Source organism: Eleutherodactylus coqui, chromosome 11, assembly GCF_035609145.1.
Source record: "Eleutherodactylus coqui strain aEleCoq1 chromosome 11, aEleCoq1.hap1, whole genome shotgun sequence".
Classification (NCBI taxonomy): Eukaryota; Metazoa; Chordata; class Amphibia; order Anura; family Eleutherodactylidae; genus Eleutherodactylus; species Eleutherodactylus coqui.
The window spans coordinates 85,196,392-85,215,004 of NC_089847.1; the positions used below are offsets into that span (position 1 = coordinate 85,196,392).

Sequence of the window (18,613 nt, forward strand, 5' to 3'; positions counted from 1 at the left end):
AATGGTAGAGTTGGAATGACCTCCAGGGTCATCGGGTCCAACTTCCTGCTGAATGCAGGATTCACAAAATCATCCCAGACAGATGTCTGTCCAGCCTCTGTCTGAAGACTTCCATTGAAGGAGAACTCACCACCTCCATTGGCAACCTGTTCCACTCATTGACCGCCCTATTAGAAAGGTTTTTCCGCATTGCAGGTTACAAGTGAATAATGTTGAATACAACTCTACAAGCGGTGACAGGAAAACGAAAGACTTTATAAAATATGTTGGAACAGTACAAGAGAGACTTATGGGAAATGTTTATAAGGTGGAGGGGGTGTCCTTTGTTTTGTATGTTAAGAACTGTCCTCGGATGCAAAAAAAATTGTATCTTTTTCTAATAATAATAAAAAAAAGGATTTGAATTAAAAACGTTTTTCTAATATCTAATTTGTGTCTCCTCCCTCTCAGTTTCACCCCATTGCTTCTAGTCTTTCCTTGTGCAATTGAGAATAGGGCTGCTCCCTCTGCACTGTGACAGACCTTCAGATATTTGTAAACAACTAAGTCTCCTCTCAGCCTTCTTTTTGGTAAGCTAAACATTCCCAGAATCTTTAACCTTTCCTCATAGGAGGACATGGTTTGCAGGCCGCTTACCGTCCTGGTAGCACTTCTCTGAACCTGCCTGGTAGGTCTTCTCTGAACCAAATATGGTTTTTGATTCCCTTCAACCAATGATAAGATTTGTCAATGTCTTTTTAAAATAGGAGGTGTCTAGAACTGGAGACAGTATTCCTAATGAGGTCTGACAGAGTAGAGGGAAATAATGACTTCATGTGATCTAGACTCTATCCTTTTCTTAATATATCCCAGAATTGTGTTTGCCTTTTTTGCTACTGCATCACATTGTTGACTCATGTTCAGCCTGTGATCTAGTAGTATATGCAAGTTTTTTTTTGTTTTTTTTACATGTGCTGGTATTTAGCTAAATTCCTCCCATTCTGAATGTGCGTCTTTAATTTTTCTTGCCCAAAATAATGGTCATCAACAACTGTTTGCATTTGTGATGGCCCCATTTATTGGTCTCGTGAATGTGGTTAGAAGGCAAAGAGAAGGGTCACACTTAGCTTTTTCAAATTTCCTATTTACCATAATATTTTGAGTCAACGCACATGTGCAACCACATTTAATGCAAACAAGGACGTGTTTTTGCTTCTATTTTATTTAAAAAAATTGGAATCCCAAACAATTAGTGAAGAAATACGGTAAGTTGGTGCAAGAACTGGAAATGGCTATATCAACAACTTTGCAAAATAAAGTATTCAAAAATTGTAAGTTATACAATTAGTTTTTTCAAGCTAGAAATTCATATTATCAAATCACGAACCAGCTAACTATCATTTTAAAACAAACTTGCTTGTAAACCTTTAAGAGGTACCCTTCCATGAGTGAAGGATCATTAAAAGGTTTTCTCCTCTCTAACAAGTGCTATGACATCAGTCATAATGTCAAAAAGAAAATTTTGGCAAGATGGTTTATACAATGCCTTCATAGTCCATGACTTTTGACCTTTGGAGACCTCCAATCTCTGTGTCATGGTGGGTAAATCATCTCCACTTGAAGCATTTTGTACCACTGCTTTAACAGTATGGACATTTCTGTTATGGTCAAGTGCTGCCAGTTGTGCACGTGCTACCATAGAGTCCATGAAGAAATATGAGGTCTTTGGACAATATTTTAGGCAAGTGCCATGGTATATCTCTAATTCTCCCATGGGACACGAGGACAGTTGTTTAAAATCCCTTAATAGACTGGTATTTTCAACTATCTTTTTGAGCTGTTCATAGGCAGCCGAATCTTTCTGTAACCAGTTTGTACTGTTCACCACGTCTTCCGGGAGAGGTGGATGAGGACATGCTTTACAGTCACTATCACCATCCCACTCATGAACATTGGAGACATGTTGAATAACTGACTTCCATTTTTGGATTAACAAATCAGGGTTTTTAGAACATGTGCGAGAACTCCACCAAATATGGTTTCTGATTGTCTCCACCCAGTGATATAAGATTTCACAGTCTTTATGTTTGGCTGCCATTAAAACTTCATTGCCAATTGATTTGGATAGATGCCACAGATCTAGTCGATGTCGTATATTCGGATAATTGTCGTTTAGAACCTCCTGAATAGCCACACTTCGGTCAGTAACAATCATTTTCACATCAACATTCATAGTCTGGAGCTCATCCATGGCCTTTTGAAATCCTGTTTTTTCTAGGCAGTCCAAAGTCACTTGCGGATTAACCGGCTCCACTGAAAATGAACAAATTTTTTTGCTAGTCACATCCATCAAAGAGTATATAGAATACTTGGCTGAAAATCCAGGCTTGTCCAATTGTTGATCTCCTGCCAAGCAAAGTGGTCTTTCCTGGGCACCTTGGATAACTCCTTTTTGTTCCTCCTTCCAGTGATGACTGATGGCCGGATACAGGTACATATATTGATTTTTATGATACGTAGTTTTGTCTATTGATTTCAAATTGAGCAACTTAAACATATGCTGGGATTTTAGAAAGCTTGAACCACTAAACAGCACCGCAGCAGATAACAGAACATTACCCAGTGGTTGATATCCATGTCTTGGCTGGCTTTCCCACAGTAAACTTGTATGGCCCGAACTGCAGCGTGCTTCTATTGACAAATGTGATCCAATAGTTTCCTTTCTGTATTGTGTAAGTGGTGACATACATTTTGTCTTGGACATACAAGGTATCATCATTATCAGTTTTCTGAGACAGGATTCAAAAACAATATACTTTTCTTCTTCAACAATATTCTCCATTTGTAAATCCAAGTCCTGGAAGACAGGTTTTATATCATCTTCATCCTCTGCATCACTTGGAACTAAGAATGATTCATCTTCATCCTCACTCAAATCATTGCTATAGAACGAAAAGTCATTCAGGTCCTCTGGTTCATCATCAGTTTGTACAGATGTCAACCCTGAAGTTGGATTTCTACAACCCGAAACCAATGGTTCACTTCGAATGGGTGAAATTTTTGGACTCTGTGATACAAGAGTGAGATTTTGTGAAGCAGACATTGGAAATTGGTTCTCTTCTACTTTTATATTGGGTTCCTTTTTCAATGTACTGATGTCAAAATCTGGTACTGTACCGGTATTTCTTAAAGGTTTTAGGGGCAGAGTCGCTTTCCCTGCGGATGATTCATTTTCTTCTTTAAAATGGATTGTTTGGTTATCTGATGAAGGTACAGATATATCCATTTCAGAATCCGACAAAACTTCAACTTTAACAAGATTTAAATTAACGGTTTCCAAAACCTCACACTGATCATCCTCACTATCACTTGACCTGGAGGAACTGGAGTCACTAAATCTTTCTAGCCTGCCACGAGATACAGTTGATTTAGAGAGTTTAGTTGGTTTTCCTGGAAGTAATAAGTTGCACATAATTTTCCGATGTTTTGTTTGTATTTTAGTTTGTGTTTGTGCATTTCTTCTCCTGTAGAAGTGGTCAGTGGAAATGCAGCAACTTCTTCTATTTGTGACGAAATCAGTGTTCACACCTTTGTCAACCATTAAAGGCTTCTGACTAAGAGAAGATGGGTGAACCAATGGAGCGCTGCCAGGTACAAAATAAAGTTTACCTGTATTAACAGATGTTTGGCTTGTACAACGGCTAGGCAAAACACTTGGATTGGAAGAGGATGGAGTACTGTGTTCCAAGAAAACATTTTCCTCCAGCTTTCTTTTCTTTGAAGGTGGATGACTACTAGGGCTTGCAGTTTGTGAAGCAGGGATTGTAAGTGGAATCCGGACAGCAGATAGAGAGGACGGTTTCTGTGCCAAACTGGATGGCACTGGTGATGTCTGTGTTACAGAGGACATGTTTCCAGAAACCGGAAGAACTGTCGTGGAGCATGGTTTTTTCTCCTTAACGACAGTCAAAGGAATACTGATTGGTGAAGCTGTCAAACTTTTGTAAGGAGGCTTGTCAGTTCCAGAGGTAGAGATTACTGGAGTTGATGCTGGGGATAAGGATCTTATCGGACAGGTAGAAGTAGTGGAAGACGAGGTTTGAGTGCTTGAAGATGTAGCTTCTAATCTGTGTTGGGTTTTCAAAGGCAAGTTGGAATTTGGAAAAATGGAAGAGGAAGCCTTTTGTAGTAATTTGACAGGGGCTGAAGTACGTTGCGCTGAGTTGGCAGATTTAAGCTGTTCCAGTTGCTCAGCATGGGATGATGATACTGGTAGCTCCAACGAGGATGCGGTAGAAGATTTTAATACAGGTAACTGCTGACTTACAAAAGACAAGGCAGAAAGAATTTCTGAAGACTTACGCATAGTGGTTGCAGTTGGTCGATCAGTTACTGATCTGTCACTAACTGTAGAATTGGATTGCAAGGATGCCTGTGGATGAACGGGAAACTCAACCCGATTCGGATATACGGTACTAGAGTCAGATGGTGTTGGGCTGTCAGCAAGTGATTCCTCAGAGATGTATTGCCCAGTAGAAGAGATTAATGGTCCTGATACCATTGAAAGGTCTGTTGCTACTTCAGATATTGAAGAATCTGAAGATTGGTTTTTGGTATTAAAAATAGTAGGAACAGCATCCTTTCTTAAAAACCTCCGATAACAATCATAGTGGTAACTGTCATCTGTGAAGTGTAAGGAACACATTCTATAGGTGTCATATACTTTTCCTTGATAAACTTTCTCAACCATCTCGTCAATATCGACCCCATATTGTCCCGTCTGTTGCAGCCAAAGCTTGATTTTCCCAGGTTCTTTTGGAAAACTATGAAGAATTATGGTAGGATCACGCTTTTTCCATGTGCAAACACAACCGCGCACAACACAAGATGGCATGATGAAACGCCTGCGGGGAAAAAAAATAATAGAAAAAGATAGAGGTAAAAATCTGAGTGCGTTATTTATTAAAATACAATACGTTTGAAGACATTAGAGGCAGTTTAACCGCTTCAGTGGCAGGTTTCTTACCACCCTGTCAGACCTACCAGGGCAGGTTCCAAGAGCCATAACCTTTTCATTTTTCCATTCACACGGCCAAATAAGGGCTTGTTTTTTGCGGGACAAGTTGTACTTTTTGATGTAGTTGATCATTTTTGGGTATATATAATGTATTGCATAACTTTTGTAAAAAAAAAAAAATTTGGAGAGAGATTGGGGAAAGAAAAATTCTGCCATTTGTTTTTTGGATTTCCTTTTTACAGCGTGCAGAATAAAAAGTGTGATAACATTATTCTCTGAGTCAGCGCGATTCCGGCGATACCGAGTTTATACAGATTTAGGTTTTGCTGTTTTGTACATTTAAAACATTTTTTTCTTAAAGGTTTGCTTTTGTGTCGCCACATTCCAAGAGCCGTACTAATTTAATTTTTTCATTGCCAGAGCCCCAGAAGGCCTTGTTTTTTGCAAGATGAACTCTAGTCTTCATTTATCTAATTTTTAGAAACATGTAAAATTTTGATTGCTTTTTATTCCATTTTTTTCTAGGGGCAAAATTAACAAAACTGTAATTCTGGCATGTTTTTTTATTTTTCACTGCATTCTCTGAGCAGTATAAATAATATATTAAAGTAATTCTACAGGCCAGTACGATTATGCCAATACCAAATTGTAATATAGTTTTTTTCTTTACTTTTTCACACTTTAAAAAAATAAAAATGTTATTGCTGCATTCAAAGATCACATGCATTTTAATTTAATTTATTTTTTATCAACAGAGCTGTGTAATGGTTTTTATTTTGCAGGATGAGTTGTACTTTTTATTAGTACCATTTGTTGATCCGTGCAGAATTTTGATCACTTTCTATTCAGTTTTTTGTATGGTAAGATGGGCTAAATTACCTATTTTTGCCACGTTTTAACTTTTTTCCCCCCATGCTGTGCACCCTGCAGATTAAATAATGTACTAACTTCCATCTCTGGGTCATTACGAACGCAGGGATACCACACGTGTAATTTTGTTTTTAATTTTTTACAAAGTAAAAGGGAGAAAGGTGGGGTTTTGCTGTTTTTATTTTTTTTTATAGTTTTTTTTTACTGTAAATTTTGTCTCTTTAGGGGACTTACATAATACTTTTTAAAAATTCTTCTAATACTCTGCTATGCTGAGGCCCAGCAGGGTATTAGATAGGCTATGACGCTCAGACTGAGTCTGAGCGTCATAGCCTAACTTAGCTGGCAGACCCAGAGGCTATATTCAAGCCTCTGGGTGCCACAAAGACCCATCAGGACCCCCTGTTCACATTGCAGGGGAAGGGGGGCTGTCCGATGGTGACAGAGGGAGCCCCTTCCCTCTGTCAGCCCTTTACATGCTGCAGTCACATAGACTGTGGCATGTAGAGGGTTAAACAGCGGAGATCGGAGGTTTTTTCTGTTCTCTGCTGTAAGAGCTGGTGCCCGGCTATCATCTGACAGCCAATCACCAGCTCTCCCTGCCACGAGGACTATTGGCTGGCTTCTGATAAGCCGATGGTCTCCTTGGCAACATGTAAACAGTGCAGGAGTTAAAAAAAAAAAAGGGAGCAGGAAATTGCCAGCAATCTTCCTGCTTCTTTTTTTTAAAGTCCCGCACTGGTTCTCTGTGGGACTGTGCCGGCGGTGTGTGTACAGAAAACAATGCCACAGCTTATGGCAATGTGTTTTACATTGTCCCATAGTGAAATATAGCCCGTAGATGTTCTGGGCTAAAATCACAGTGTGTAGTGGAGCTAGTCCCGGAAACTTTCCGGGATCGCCACGGAAGGGGTTAAACCGCTTCCGGCAACGCACTGTGTTTTTACAGATGGGTGGGTCTTAATGTAAAGTACTTAAATGTATGATGCTGGCATGGTGCAGGAGCCACAGGAGCTGTGTTCATGCCATCAACAGTGGGTACCAGCTATAATATACAGCCGAGACCCTGTCTTGATCCGGACATTTAACAATTTAGACACTGCAACAATGAAGAGGTTAGACAATAGAAGGGGCCTCACAAGTGCCCCTATAAAAAATGGTGGATGCTGGGGCATTACATTTACAGGATTAATGCAGGGGAATACAGACGTTTTGCACTGTATATCAGAGACCACATAGTCTAGACCCCGAGTGAGACCAAAAAAAATATATATATATATTTTATTATTATTATTTTTTTTTTTTAAATATTTAAAAATATGTACATATAATAATTGGCAACCAGTAGAATAAAAGCACGGCACGAAACAGGTCATTTCTTACTGTGTTTTATTCCACAGGAATCAAGTTGCACCAGTTCCTACCCAGTACTTTAAAGGAGATGTCCCGCGCCGAAACGGGTTTTTTTTTTTTTTAAACCCCCCCCCCCGTTCGGCGCGAGACAACCCCGATGCAGGGGTTAAAAAAACCACCCGCACAGCGCTTACCTGAATCCCGGCGGTCCGGCGTCTTCATACTCACCTGCTGAAGATGGCCGCCGGGATCCTCTGTCTTCATGGACCGCAGGGCTTCTGTGCGGTCCATTGCCGATTCCAGCCTCCTGATTGGCTGGAATCGGCACGTGACGGGGCGGAGCTACACGGAGCTACACGGAGCCCCATTCAGAAAAGGAGAAGACCCGGACTGCGCAAGCGCGGCTAATTTGGCCATCGGAGGGCGAAAATTAGTCGGCACCATGGAGACGAGGACGCCAGCAACGGAGCAGGTAAGTATAAAACTTTTTATAACTTCTGTATGGCTCATAATTAATGCACAATGTACATTACAAAGTGCATTATTATGGCCATACAGAAGTGTATAGACCCACTTGCTGCCTCGGGACATCTCCTTTAATGCTAATTCCACTGATTAGCTATGGAAATTTGCTGTACCTTTACACCAAATACCACTGGTCCAACTCTTAGTCCAACTGTATGTGCAGAGCAGTGTCGATTACTTTCCCTGTGAAGAACATAATTGGTATAAGCGCAAATATAATGACTATAAAACTTAATGCAATATTTATTCTACAGGATAAATGTTCATCTTGCTATCCGAAAAATGGAATAAAAGGTGATCAAAAAAGTTTTATGTGCCTGAAAAAGGTGATCAATAAAAACTATAACTAATCCTGCCAAAAAACAAGCTTTTATACAGTATTACTGAGAGAAACATGAAAATGTGATGGGTGTTAGGAACGGTGTTTGCTGGGACTTGAACTCTGGACTTCTTGGTTATATTTTGCAACCTTTACCATCATGCCATCCAAACGCTTGTTTATCCTAGTTTTGTTCAGCTATGTACACCCTGCACCCAGGGTATTCCGAGCTGTTTCAACTGATGATCCATCCACTGGATAGGTCACACTGGTCAACACTGAAATTGTTACTGACTTAAAAGGTCCTAATCTGTATGCGCTGAACACAAATATCACCATGAAAGCTTTTTTATTGGCGCTCGTTTTGAAGATATTTCATATAGTTCATTTTCTGTGTTTCACAGTGTAAAATGTATCCAGCAGGACTGTAAGATCCTTACAGTTACACTTACAGCTTAAGCCAGACAGCAGACGTGTGCTTACAGGACCTGTGATGTCACCATCATGTGATCAGGCACTGCCTCTGAGCTCATTACCCCACACCTAACCCCAGCATAGCCAGTACACTATGTTCACCCCCACAGTACCAGTGTACGTATCAACACCTAATCACAGTCAGAAAGATTGAGTATTTAACATATTTTAGACTTTGTGGGATACACTTTAAGTTACTGTTACATAAAACTGTTATTATTTTATCCATTTAGTTACAATACAGAACACTAATGCCTCGAAAGTGGGTTAATACCGTGGACAAATTTTGCTATAATTGTGGAGAAGAGACATTTGCCAACCAGAAGAAAAGTATCATTTCAAGTGATCGGTGACCAAGACAAGCCTTGGCTTCGCATATATGCTGTGCTACATGTACAACACAGCTTTCACAGTGGTTGAATGACAAAATACCATCAATGCCGTTGGCGGTCTCCATAGTGTGGAGAGAGCCAAGCAACCACACAAATGACTGTTACTTCTGTTTGGTTCCTCCTCTTTCCAGCGGGATAACAAAACAAAAGAAGTCGAGAATACTCTACCCCAACATTCCGTCTGCATTGACACCAGTTCCATGGGACATACAAAATACATGCATTTCCTATGTGAGATAGCAGAGCCAGGGAATTGCACTACTTGCGGAAGGAATGGACTCGCAGACAAAATGTAGCAGTTGGAGAGAAGAATATCCAGCGCCCAGCTCTGGTTGAGGCTCACAAAATCCTGCTACCACCCCTTTACATCATACTAGGTTTGATGAAGAACTTCATGAAAGCCATGGACCGGACTTCACCAGCTTTCTGATACCTTCATGAAAAATTCCCTCTACTCAATCAGGCAAAAATTAAAGAGGGAGTTTTTGTGGATCCTTAGATTTGAGAACTCTTCAAAGATGACCGGATCAACAACTTGCTGCAGTGTGATGCGAAACAAGCATGGAATGCTTTTCACCTAGTGTCTACAAACTTTCTCGGAAATGTTAGGGCAGAAAACGACAAGGACCTAGTACAAGACATGCTGATGCAGTATCAGAAGCTTGGCTGCAATAGGTCTCTAAAGATCCATTTCCTTCATTCCGACCTGGATTTCTTTACAGACAACTGCGGTATGTTTAGTGATGAACATGGCAGACGGTTTCATCAGGATATCGCAACAATGGAACAAAGATACCAGGGAGAATGGTCCACTACCATGCTGGCTGACCACTGCTGGACACTCCACAGAGATACTCCTGAACAGCTGGACAAGAGACAATCAAGGGAATCTAAGACAGTCTATGACTTGATATTTAACAGGTGTTAACCAGAGGCCTATTACTATTGGCATGCATTTCTTGATGTAAACAATTACTACAAATTACAAAAAAGTCAATTTTGCATTTTGACTGTCATGTTCGTGTTGAGCACAGAAAAAAATTGATAAGAAATTACTCATTTTATTTCAGTAACATGACTTTTGTAAAAATTTGTTGACCAGTGCATCAGTAGTTAATCGACGGGGATCCACCACTTCAGATACTCATCCATCAGCTGATCATCCGGCCCATCATCAGTGGCCAGGATAGGAAGTGGGAGCACCAGCTTTGCTCCCATTGAATTCGATCGGATAATCGTGTTTCTATTACATTTTCTACTCCTGTTCATGGTCAGGACAGGAAAGGGAGAATCTGCAAGTAACCCCTGAAAGGAGTTGCCTTTCTCCCATGTTTGCAGTATGCATCTGAATGTTTAGCGCGGTGGCCATAGAAAACAAACGTCTTTTTTTCTCCCCTACCTAAGGGTGGACACCCACTGGTGTTTTTATTTCTTGCACTGCGAGAGCGAGTAAAAAGACTCGCCGCTCAAAAAAAAAACCCAAAACAAAACAAAAAACAATGCGATACGGCCAGCGTTTTCAATGGGGCCAGCGGCAGCAGCGCTAGTCCCATTGAAAACATATGGAGTATACTGCGGACAGCTGTGGCAGAAGTCGAGGATGCTATCCCATTGCTTTCAATGGGGGTCGGCGCTGCTGCCGACCCCATTGAAAGCAGTGGTTTTTAGGCAACGCCTGCAGCATGATTTTCGGGGAAGGGCTTGAAATATAAGCCCTTCCCTTAAAATCATCCCTAGCTGGTCAGAAAAACAAACAAACAAACAAAAAAAACCAAAACACTTTACTCACCTCTCCGCCGCTCAGACGCAGCCTCCGGCTGGCTCCCCTGAACTGCTGTCCAGCACTTTCAGCAGGCGGGGATTTTTAAATCTCCACCTCCTGAAGGGGCTGTGCTGATTTGGGGGGGGGGAGGGGGGGAATGAAGGAAACGCCTGCCACAGCTGTGGCAGATGTCTGCGACATACGCCCTACGTTTTCAATGGGGCTAGCGCTGCTGCCGCTGGTCCCATTGAAAACACTGAGCAATATTGCAGACTTTTTCTCTGCGATGCGAAGCTCTGCTGAAACATCGCAAATGAGAATGAAACCATTGAAAACCATTGGTTTCATAATCATTGCAGTCGCATTGCAGGAAAATCGCAAGTGGGTGACCACCCTAAGTAAGTAGAATATGTACCTATTTGCCGTATTTTATGGTTAGAATATTATCACCCCCTGTGCATGTTCTAACTATTATTACTTTGTCCTCATTATATATACCAAGACCAGTTTAAGTTCTTGTGTTGACGTACAGTGTCTTCCTGAAAAGGACACCATAAGCGCTGGGGGATTGAAGTGTATCACATGCATTATCAAGGATCTCCTGGCCTCTTGGGTGCACAAAGGGGTCACCAACTTCTAGTTTGGTCCATTTTATGACATCGGGTAAATGCAAGATTTACATAATTACTTTCTTGGCGATTCCGTTGCTGTCAAACCACCCCCTGGCCTGATGTTTGTATTTCTATTTATTTAAGAGCTCTGCATGATGGAGGCACAGCTCTTAAAAAAAATCCAGGTTATAAGGACATGGATTGAGGTAATGGGCAATAAATGCCACTTGCCCTTTAAGAACTAGAAATTCCAGCATGCACAGCCTATGGTTGAGTGGTGTAATTCAAGAACGCAAGTGGGAGAACACCAGGCACCGGAAAAGGTAAGTTTGCAGTTCGTAATAGTCCATAATATTCAGTCATGGGATGGAAGAGGATGTGGATGAAAAGAATAGGTATAAGTAAACTGTTTCCTTCTACTGATCTAGAAGTAGTGGAGAGAGTTGAGAGGATTTTACAGAGAACAGTGTTGAACCATATTTTTGGACAGGCAATTTATATACTTATACAAGTTAATCGTGCGATTAAACCCCAAAGACTAAATAAATGTAGTGCTTTTAATTCTTCCTGATTGAGATCCTTCATGCCACTTGTCAGTGTAGTTGCCCTTTTAATAGCCTTTCCAACTCCACTTTACCTTTGCTATGAAATGCTGCCTAGAACTGAAATCCTTATCACAGATAGTCACACCGATGCTTCGTATAGTAATAAAAAGGTCCCTGTCCCATGAGTCCATACCTATTTTAACCCCTTCAGTGGCAGGTCTGGTAGTTTTCAGCACATTTCCGCACTGAGCCATCCACTGAAATCATCCAGGGTTTTTACTTCATACTTAGCGCAGCAAGCCCCAGTGTGTCCTGGCCGGCGGGAAAACATAACAACTTTATTAGTTGACTAAGTGCTAGTGCCCCGCACATTTCAGCACTGCGCTGTCTGTCAACTAATAAAGCTATTACACAGTGCCCCAACGGCCAGGACACAGTGATTGTGCCACTGTACTACTTTGACAGTTAGTATTATGGCAGGGAAATCTCTGGGGCTTGTTGCGCTGAGTATGCAGTAAAAACCCCAGAAGATTTCAGATGACAGCTTAAGGATCTGCACTAGAGCTGTCCACAGAAATCTTCCGGGGTTTCACTGATCCCTACTTTATATACTTTGCATCTCTGCTAGCATTCTCTCCCCTAGAACAGCAGACTCCCTGCATTTAGGTACATTGCATCTGCAAATTATAGTTTGCACCCCAGTGAATAGTCTGCCCAACATTCTAGGAACCCAAACCCTTGTCCCTTACACCACGATTTCAGTCATGCATTTAACTCCATAAGCTCCCACAGTGTTGTGCATACAACAGACAGTGTGCCAAAGAATACAACCCTGGAGATGCTTCCTGCCATGTTAGTTCCTAGTACGTTAACACCTTCCCACTTTATACTGCAAATGTAAGGCACTGGTTGGGCTTAATGCAAAGTACCGTACATTTGCAGTGCAGATATGGCAGATGTTCAGGACATCCCATCAGCCATGGGTGTAAGCTGTACCATTCAGCTGACACTTTTTGGTAATGACTAGTTGTAAGAGGGGTGAGCAGTGCCTTGCTGCCCTATTACAGCAGCTTGGCCACTGTCAGCCCCTTTACGGCATTTCAAACTGAGCTACAGTGATGCAGACTACACTATTAAAGTTGGCTACACAACGGAGCTCCAGCATTGCTGATAGAAGTCAATTGAGCCATTAGAGAATATGGATATTGGGAAGCTTCCATAAAAGGGCTCTGATTGGCTGTGTAGCACGTGACTTAGCGGACGTAGGGCCAGCAGCCGTCTTGTAGAGAACCCTATAAAAGGGGAGACTGGCGTCATTATTAAGTGTGGAGAAAGAGCAGCGCAAGAGGCAGCACTGGAGACAGACAGCAGAAGTGGCAGAGACCAAGAAAAAGTGCTGGGAAGCTGTGCCAGACCCAAGTGTAACTTCATTTCCATGCTGAGGAGAGGCTAGTAACTGCATAGAAGTGAAGTGGAAGAGAGTGTGTGGGGGGGGGGGGGGGGGGATGGACACAATCAGAGAAACAGAGAGAGAGGCTGCTATATCTGAAAGCTGTGTTCCCAAACAGACGGGGTAGAGTCACTGCTACTGAGAAAATCCTGAGGACTTTGGGGCCGAAGAGGATAATGACTTTGCACTGCGTGGAAGGAGAAGACGACTTCCTGCACAGGAAGAAGTTGGTCCTGGAAGAAGATGACTGCACCTTGGACCTGAATGCCGAATAAGCTACAAATCATGCAAGACTGGTCTCTGCCACATTAGTGTGCATACACTAAAAAGGGACAATGACGACATATGAACTTCGGGAGTATTTCCTCAAAGGGACTGCAGTGAAGCAAGAATGGGGATGTAACATTTAGAGGCATCTGAGCTACCGTAGTTAACGTAGCCGAGTATGTAAGGGATGCTGTGTATAGATATTGTTGTAAAGGGGCACTTGGAATTGGTGTTATGTGCCAACAAGAAAGTGTGGAAGACGGGAATGATGCATTGTAAATGTACTTTTTGCACATACAGTGTGGTAGCTGCAGTGTCTATATCATGCAGTAGACTTCAAGAGAATGGTATGGAGGATCATGATGAGTAGATAGGATGGTGAATTACAAGTAAAAATCCAATATACCAAAGTACCTTGCCATTTTGACTTTATAAATGCTATACAGCTAGGTGTGTGTGAAAAGTTTTATTACAACCTGTAACATTTACATATCCTATGCCTTCCTATGAAGTGAAAACAATTATGAGTTGTTGGGCAAAGTATTCTTTTTATGTCATATGGATAATGTAACTTTGCCTATCTATTAAATAAACAATAAAGATGTTTGTTGCCAAGGGGTTCACAATCCTTACCTGGATACAGGGCTTGCGCTTCTGCTTCCCGTTCACCGCCGTTCAGATTTCTTGCGCTCCCTCTGTGGGTTGGTTGGATGCTTGTTGTTCAGTTCGTCTATCACGTCTGTGCAGGCTGCTAAAAGAGTGAGCGATCCCTTTGACACCGGGTAGTGGAGACCAGACTGACAGGCTATAATTCATTGAAATATTAAAGGGTTTGTCCAGGACTTTTACTATTGATGACCTATCCCTCAGGATTGGTCATCAATAGTTGATTAGCAGAGGTCCATCGCTCAGGATCTCCACCATTTAGTGAACCACCAATCCCGCTGTCAGTGTGGACAGCACTGGATGCAGATAACCAAGTCAACCATTGCAGCGGACCGGTTTGGTACTGCAGGCACAGCTCCCAATGAATTTAACTGAACAAAAAGGTCTTGGGGTCCGCTGAACGATGGGCATTCTGAGCGGCGGACCCCCACAGAGCAATTATGCATGACCTATCCTGAGGATAACTCAATAGTAAAAGTCTTAGAGAACCCCTTTAAAGAGACCTTCTGATCCTGTACAAACGAAGATGGCCGCACCACTTCTTTGACTACCTGATGCACACTCTGCATTAGTATGCTGTGGTAGTCTACGCCACTACATGTTACTTTGAATGTCCATTGCTGTCCACACAAGCAGTGCTGACCAGTCAGAGTAGCATGTAGTCAGATAAGTGGTGCGGCCATCTTTGTTTGTGCAGGACAAAAGTTTTGATTGAAATATTCCATAGCATTATACAAGGAGTCAAAGGATTACAGCTTCCCTAATGGGACAAAAGTAAAGTAAGTAAAATTAGGTTTTAAAAAGTTGCAGAAAAAGTCCCTTTCAAAAATTAAGAAGAATTCGTAATCACCTTTGAGCTCCATAAACTGTGTTTTGCATGCGTAATACACAGTACCAATCTTTACATGACTTTCAATTGTGCCTCTCTCACACAGAGTGAAATGCCTGCGCAAATAAAAAAAAACGCGGCATGCACTATCTTGGAGCATATCATGCATGCATACACACCAAGATAGTGTATGAGAATTGTCAGCACACAGCAAGTATACAATTCACTGCGTGCTCCTACTCAGGAGATATGTGCGCAGAAACCACTCGTGAGAGAGCTCATAGAGGCGGGATGGGTAGAGCGTGCAGAGATAACTTTCGACTAGTTGGGGTTAGAAAAAAGCGTTTTAGTGGGCATCTCACGTATAAACCGCCAATTGGGTTTAATTGGGAAATAAATTGGGTGCATTAAAAAAAAAACAACAAAAAAAAAACAACTCAGTAAATATGCAATAGCACGCATAATACTGCTATGCACTGTGTTTATTGCGCAGGTTGCTATGCCACTGGAAGGTGAAAAAAAGTTGTGACATCATCAGCTTGTCTGCGTTTTTACAGCCCTGCACGGAGTAAAATGCTGCGTTTTTCCATACGTTTGCGTGCGAGTGGCCTGAGGGCTCCTTCAGACTGATGTATTTACGTGTGCACCACGCAGAGGATAGGCTGATTTCAACGGGTCCGCTCACGTTTTTGCGAGTGTATTTCACGCTCACGGAAAAGACAGCATGCTGCTTTTGTGCGCACCAAAAGGCCCCCATTGAATCCTATATGCAGCGCGCTGCGCAATTCTGGGAAAAAAACCTCATTAGGCTAAATAGTATTTTAGATTGTGGCACTTTAGTGCACCGTGTGCGGACCAATCCTGCATTGAGTACGAAAAAAGTACAGCCCTAAGCGCCGATACACACACAAATGTACCCAGTTCGTAGCCCAAATGCGCATACTCTCAGGTGAAGGCGCCCTAAGACACAGGACTTTTCCTGATTGGCCATTCAGAGCAGCATGTAGGCTATGGATGCAACGTTTGCATCAGGTAGCTGGAGAAGTGGCGCAGCCATCTTTGTCTAGGCGCAGAGCATCACTTTTAGCCACGCCCCCTTTCTTTTACCTCGGCTTGTAATTGTTGGAGACGACCTTCTATCCCACACAAATAACGCAGAACCCGATGAACCTCCTTTTGAGTCGATGTGTTCAGTGCAGCGATGGCGGACCGGCGGCTTCTGTTTCCGTAGATGTGAACTGCGCCCTACAGGAGACATTTTTTTTCACAAGTTTTACTACTTTAGGGAGAGACTATATATTATATATGCAGTATATGCACGCATATTGATGTATGACTGATCACTACTAGCAGCACACGGACTATATAGCATCACGTATATAATACACTGCTTATCATGCAGAGCGCCTCCACACCGCACTAACATACAACATGGATGTATACAACCAGCCGGGACAGACATACAGAAAACACATCGCCCAGTAACAATCCCGCCAGTTACCTCAGCACACTGCGCCGTCTATACCGCCCAGAACCGCTTCATGTTGTCTGACGTCATCAGCCGGCGACCTCGCGGCGCAGGGTCAGTGACGTCACGCACAGGAGGCAGCTGCGGTGGGAGGGGCTTCTCTGAGGCAGAGCAGCACGCTAGTCCTCCGTGCAGCAGCTGGGACACTGGGCGCTGCCGTCCCATTGTTCTCAAGATGGGTGGAGCCCCCTCAGACCCCACCGGTCAGCCGGGTGCATATATTTATATGCCACAACAGATTCAACCCAAACGACCAATCACTGTGAATCAGCCAACCCAAACAACCAATCACTGTGAACGAGCCAACCCAAACAACCAATCAGGTTGTGAATTGAGCAGAAGTGCTGTGGAATATAGATATATGCCAGCTTGGTATCTCCATCCTATGGACGCGGATCAGTTGCTTTTGTGGGACAGCCTTTTAAAGGGACAGGGTCATCATAAAACAACCTTTTATATAAATCACATTTTTCGGTTAAACATATTTTTAAAGAATATTTTGTGATTTTTTTTTAAACCTATATTTATATATGAAAAAAAATGAATTTTGCCGCGGTTTGTTTCCTGCATCGCAGCACGGTGCCATGCTGGAAAACATCACTTGTGAATGACCCAGTTCAGAAAAACACAAATCTCGTGCGATTTTCTCACTGATGTGACGCCAGCCTCGGCTCCTGCACGCTGGCCATGGCGATATCGTCGCGTTTTGTCAATAGGATTTTCTAATGTTAAAAAAGCCCATCGCACAAAAATCTCAAAGCACAAACTTACAATTTTTGGGCGGTGCGATTTTAACATTAGAAAGTCCCATTGACATTTGCGTTAAAAAAAACAGCGATAACGCAATCGCCAGTCTGCAGCGGCCCTTAGGGTCTGTTTAGATGAACCGATTTTTCCCTTGAACAGGCCTGGTTACATGGCAGATACATCGATGGCTCGTTCAAACGAGAAATCGTTCAGTCGTTCACATTCACTGATTTCCCGCGGGATTTCCGCCGCTCAAAGCCTGCATAGGATTACGTTAACAAACGCAATCCTATGCAGACGGCCGCGGTTTGGCCGCGCGAAATATCGCGCGGCGAACAAACCGCGGCATGCCCTATTTTTTTGCGGGGCTCACATAGCCCCGCACAGGAACGTCACTCACCCGGCCGCCGGCTCCGGTCTGCGCATGCGTCGGCAGCCGGCACATGAAAGAGCCAGGGCCGCCGGGCGCGGCTGAGTACGCGCTCGGCCCTGCAGGCGCTCGGGTCGGGTCCTGCGGCAAGAATCCTCGCCGCCGGATCTGACCTGCTCGTCTGCAGGCGGCCTAAGTCACTGAGAACGACTGAACGGGTGCTGTTTAATAGACTCAGTAGCAATGTGTACATTTTCGGGGTCTTTTTAAATACAGCCAATAGAAAGTAGAAACATTAATTCATAACAAAAAGATGAAAGATTTTGCAGAAAAGATAGAAAATATTTAATTTTATTTGAAAAAACAAAACAAAACAGATTTAACAAGAAAACGAGAACTCCGGAGATAGGTCCTTTGGAGGCTGAGAAATTGTGCGGTGGTGGATCCAAGTATAGGCATACTGCTAGTGGTGGCAATTGCAACCAGGCCCCTGCGCTGCATATACAGAATGCAGGCTGAGTGCATTGCACGCTGGTCGCATAGCCAGCTGCGTGATTGGTGCGGGAGGGGAGGGGAGGAGGGGATGCCAACGCAGACAGGAGAGGCCCTTATCATCCTCCCCGGAGTCATCTTGGAGAGAGGAGGAAACCCCTGCTATCAGTCATCTCACACAGATAGTGATAGTGAAGAGAGGACACACAGACATGTAGCACTGGACAGCAGCTTCCAGAACCTGTGATGATGTCACCATAGAGGAGTCAGGGACCACATGACCAGGGGGTGATTTGTTTCTGGGATCACATGACCAGGGGGTGATCCCTACTGGATGTCGCAGAGCTGTGTGTTTTAAACCAGAGTGGATCACCGTAAAAAAGCCTGACACTACACTGTTATAAAAGCTGTTGCAGT

General features: G+C 42.9%; 1 protein-coding gene across 4 annotated transcripts; it reads right to left on the reverse strand.

The window, feature by feature from the left end:
* Positions 1-1,033: 1,033 nt before the first annotated feature.
* On the reverse strand, positions 1,034-16,634 carry LOC136582101 (uncharacterized). 4 transcript variants are annotated; one of them, XM_066582901.1, is made up of 5 exons: positions 16,561-16,634; positions 16,167-16,304; positions 14,198-14,312; positions 7,858-7,927; positions 1,034-4,883 (listed from the first exon to the last, which is right to left on the reverse strand). In XM_066582901.1, exon 5 carries the CDS (start codon positions 4,871-4,873, stop codon positions 1,439-1,441), a length of 3,435 nt encoding a protein of 1,144 aa, XP_066438998.1. In that variant the 5' UTR covers positions 4,874-4,883; positions 7,858-7,927; positions 14,198-14,312; positions 16,167-16,304; positions 16,561-16,634; the 3' UTR covers positions 1,034-1,438. The 4 variants fall into 4 exon arrangements, with proteins under 4 accessions (XP_066438998.1, XP_066438996.1, XP_066438997.1 ...); XM_066582899.1 differs by having other exon boundaries at positions 14,198-14,315; XM_066582900.1 differs by lacking the exon at positions 16,561-16,634 and adding an exon at positions 16,524-16,554 and having other exon boundaries at positions 14,198-14,315.
* Between the last annotated feature and the right edge of the window lie 1,979 nt (positions 16,635-18,613).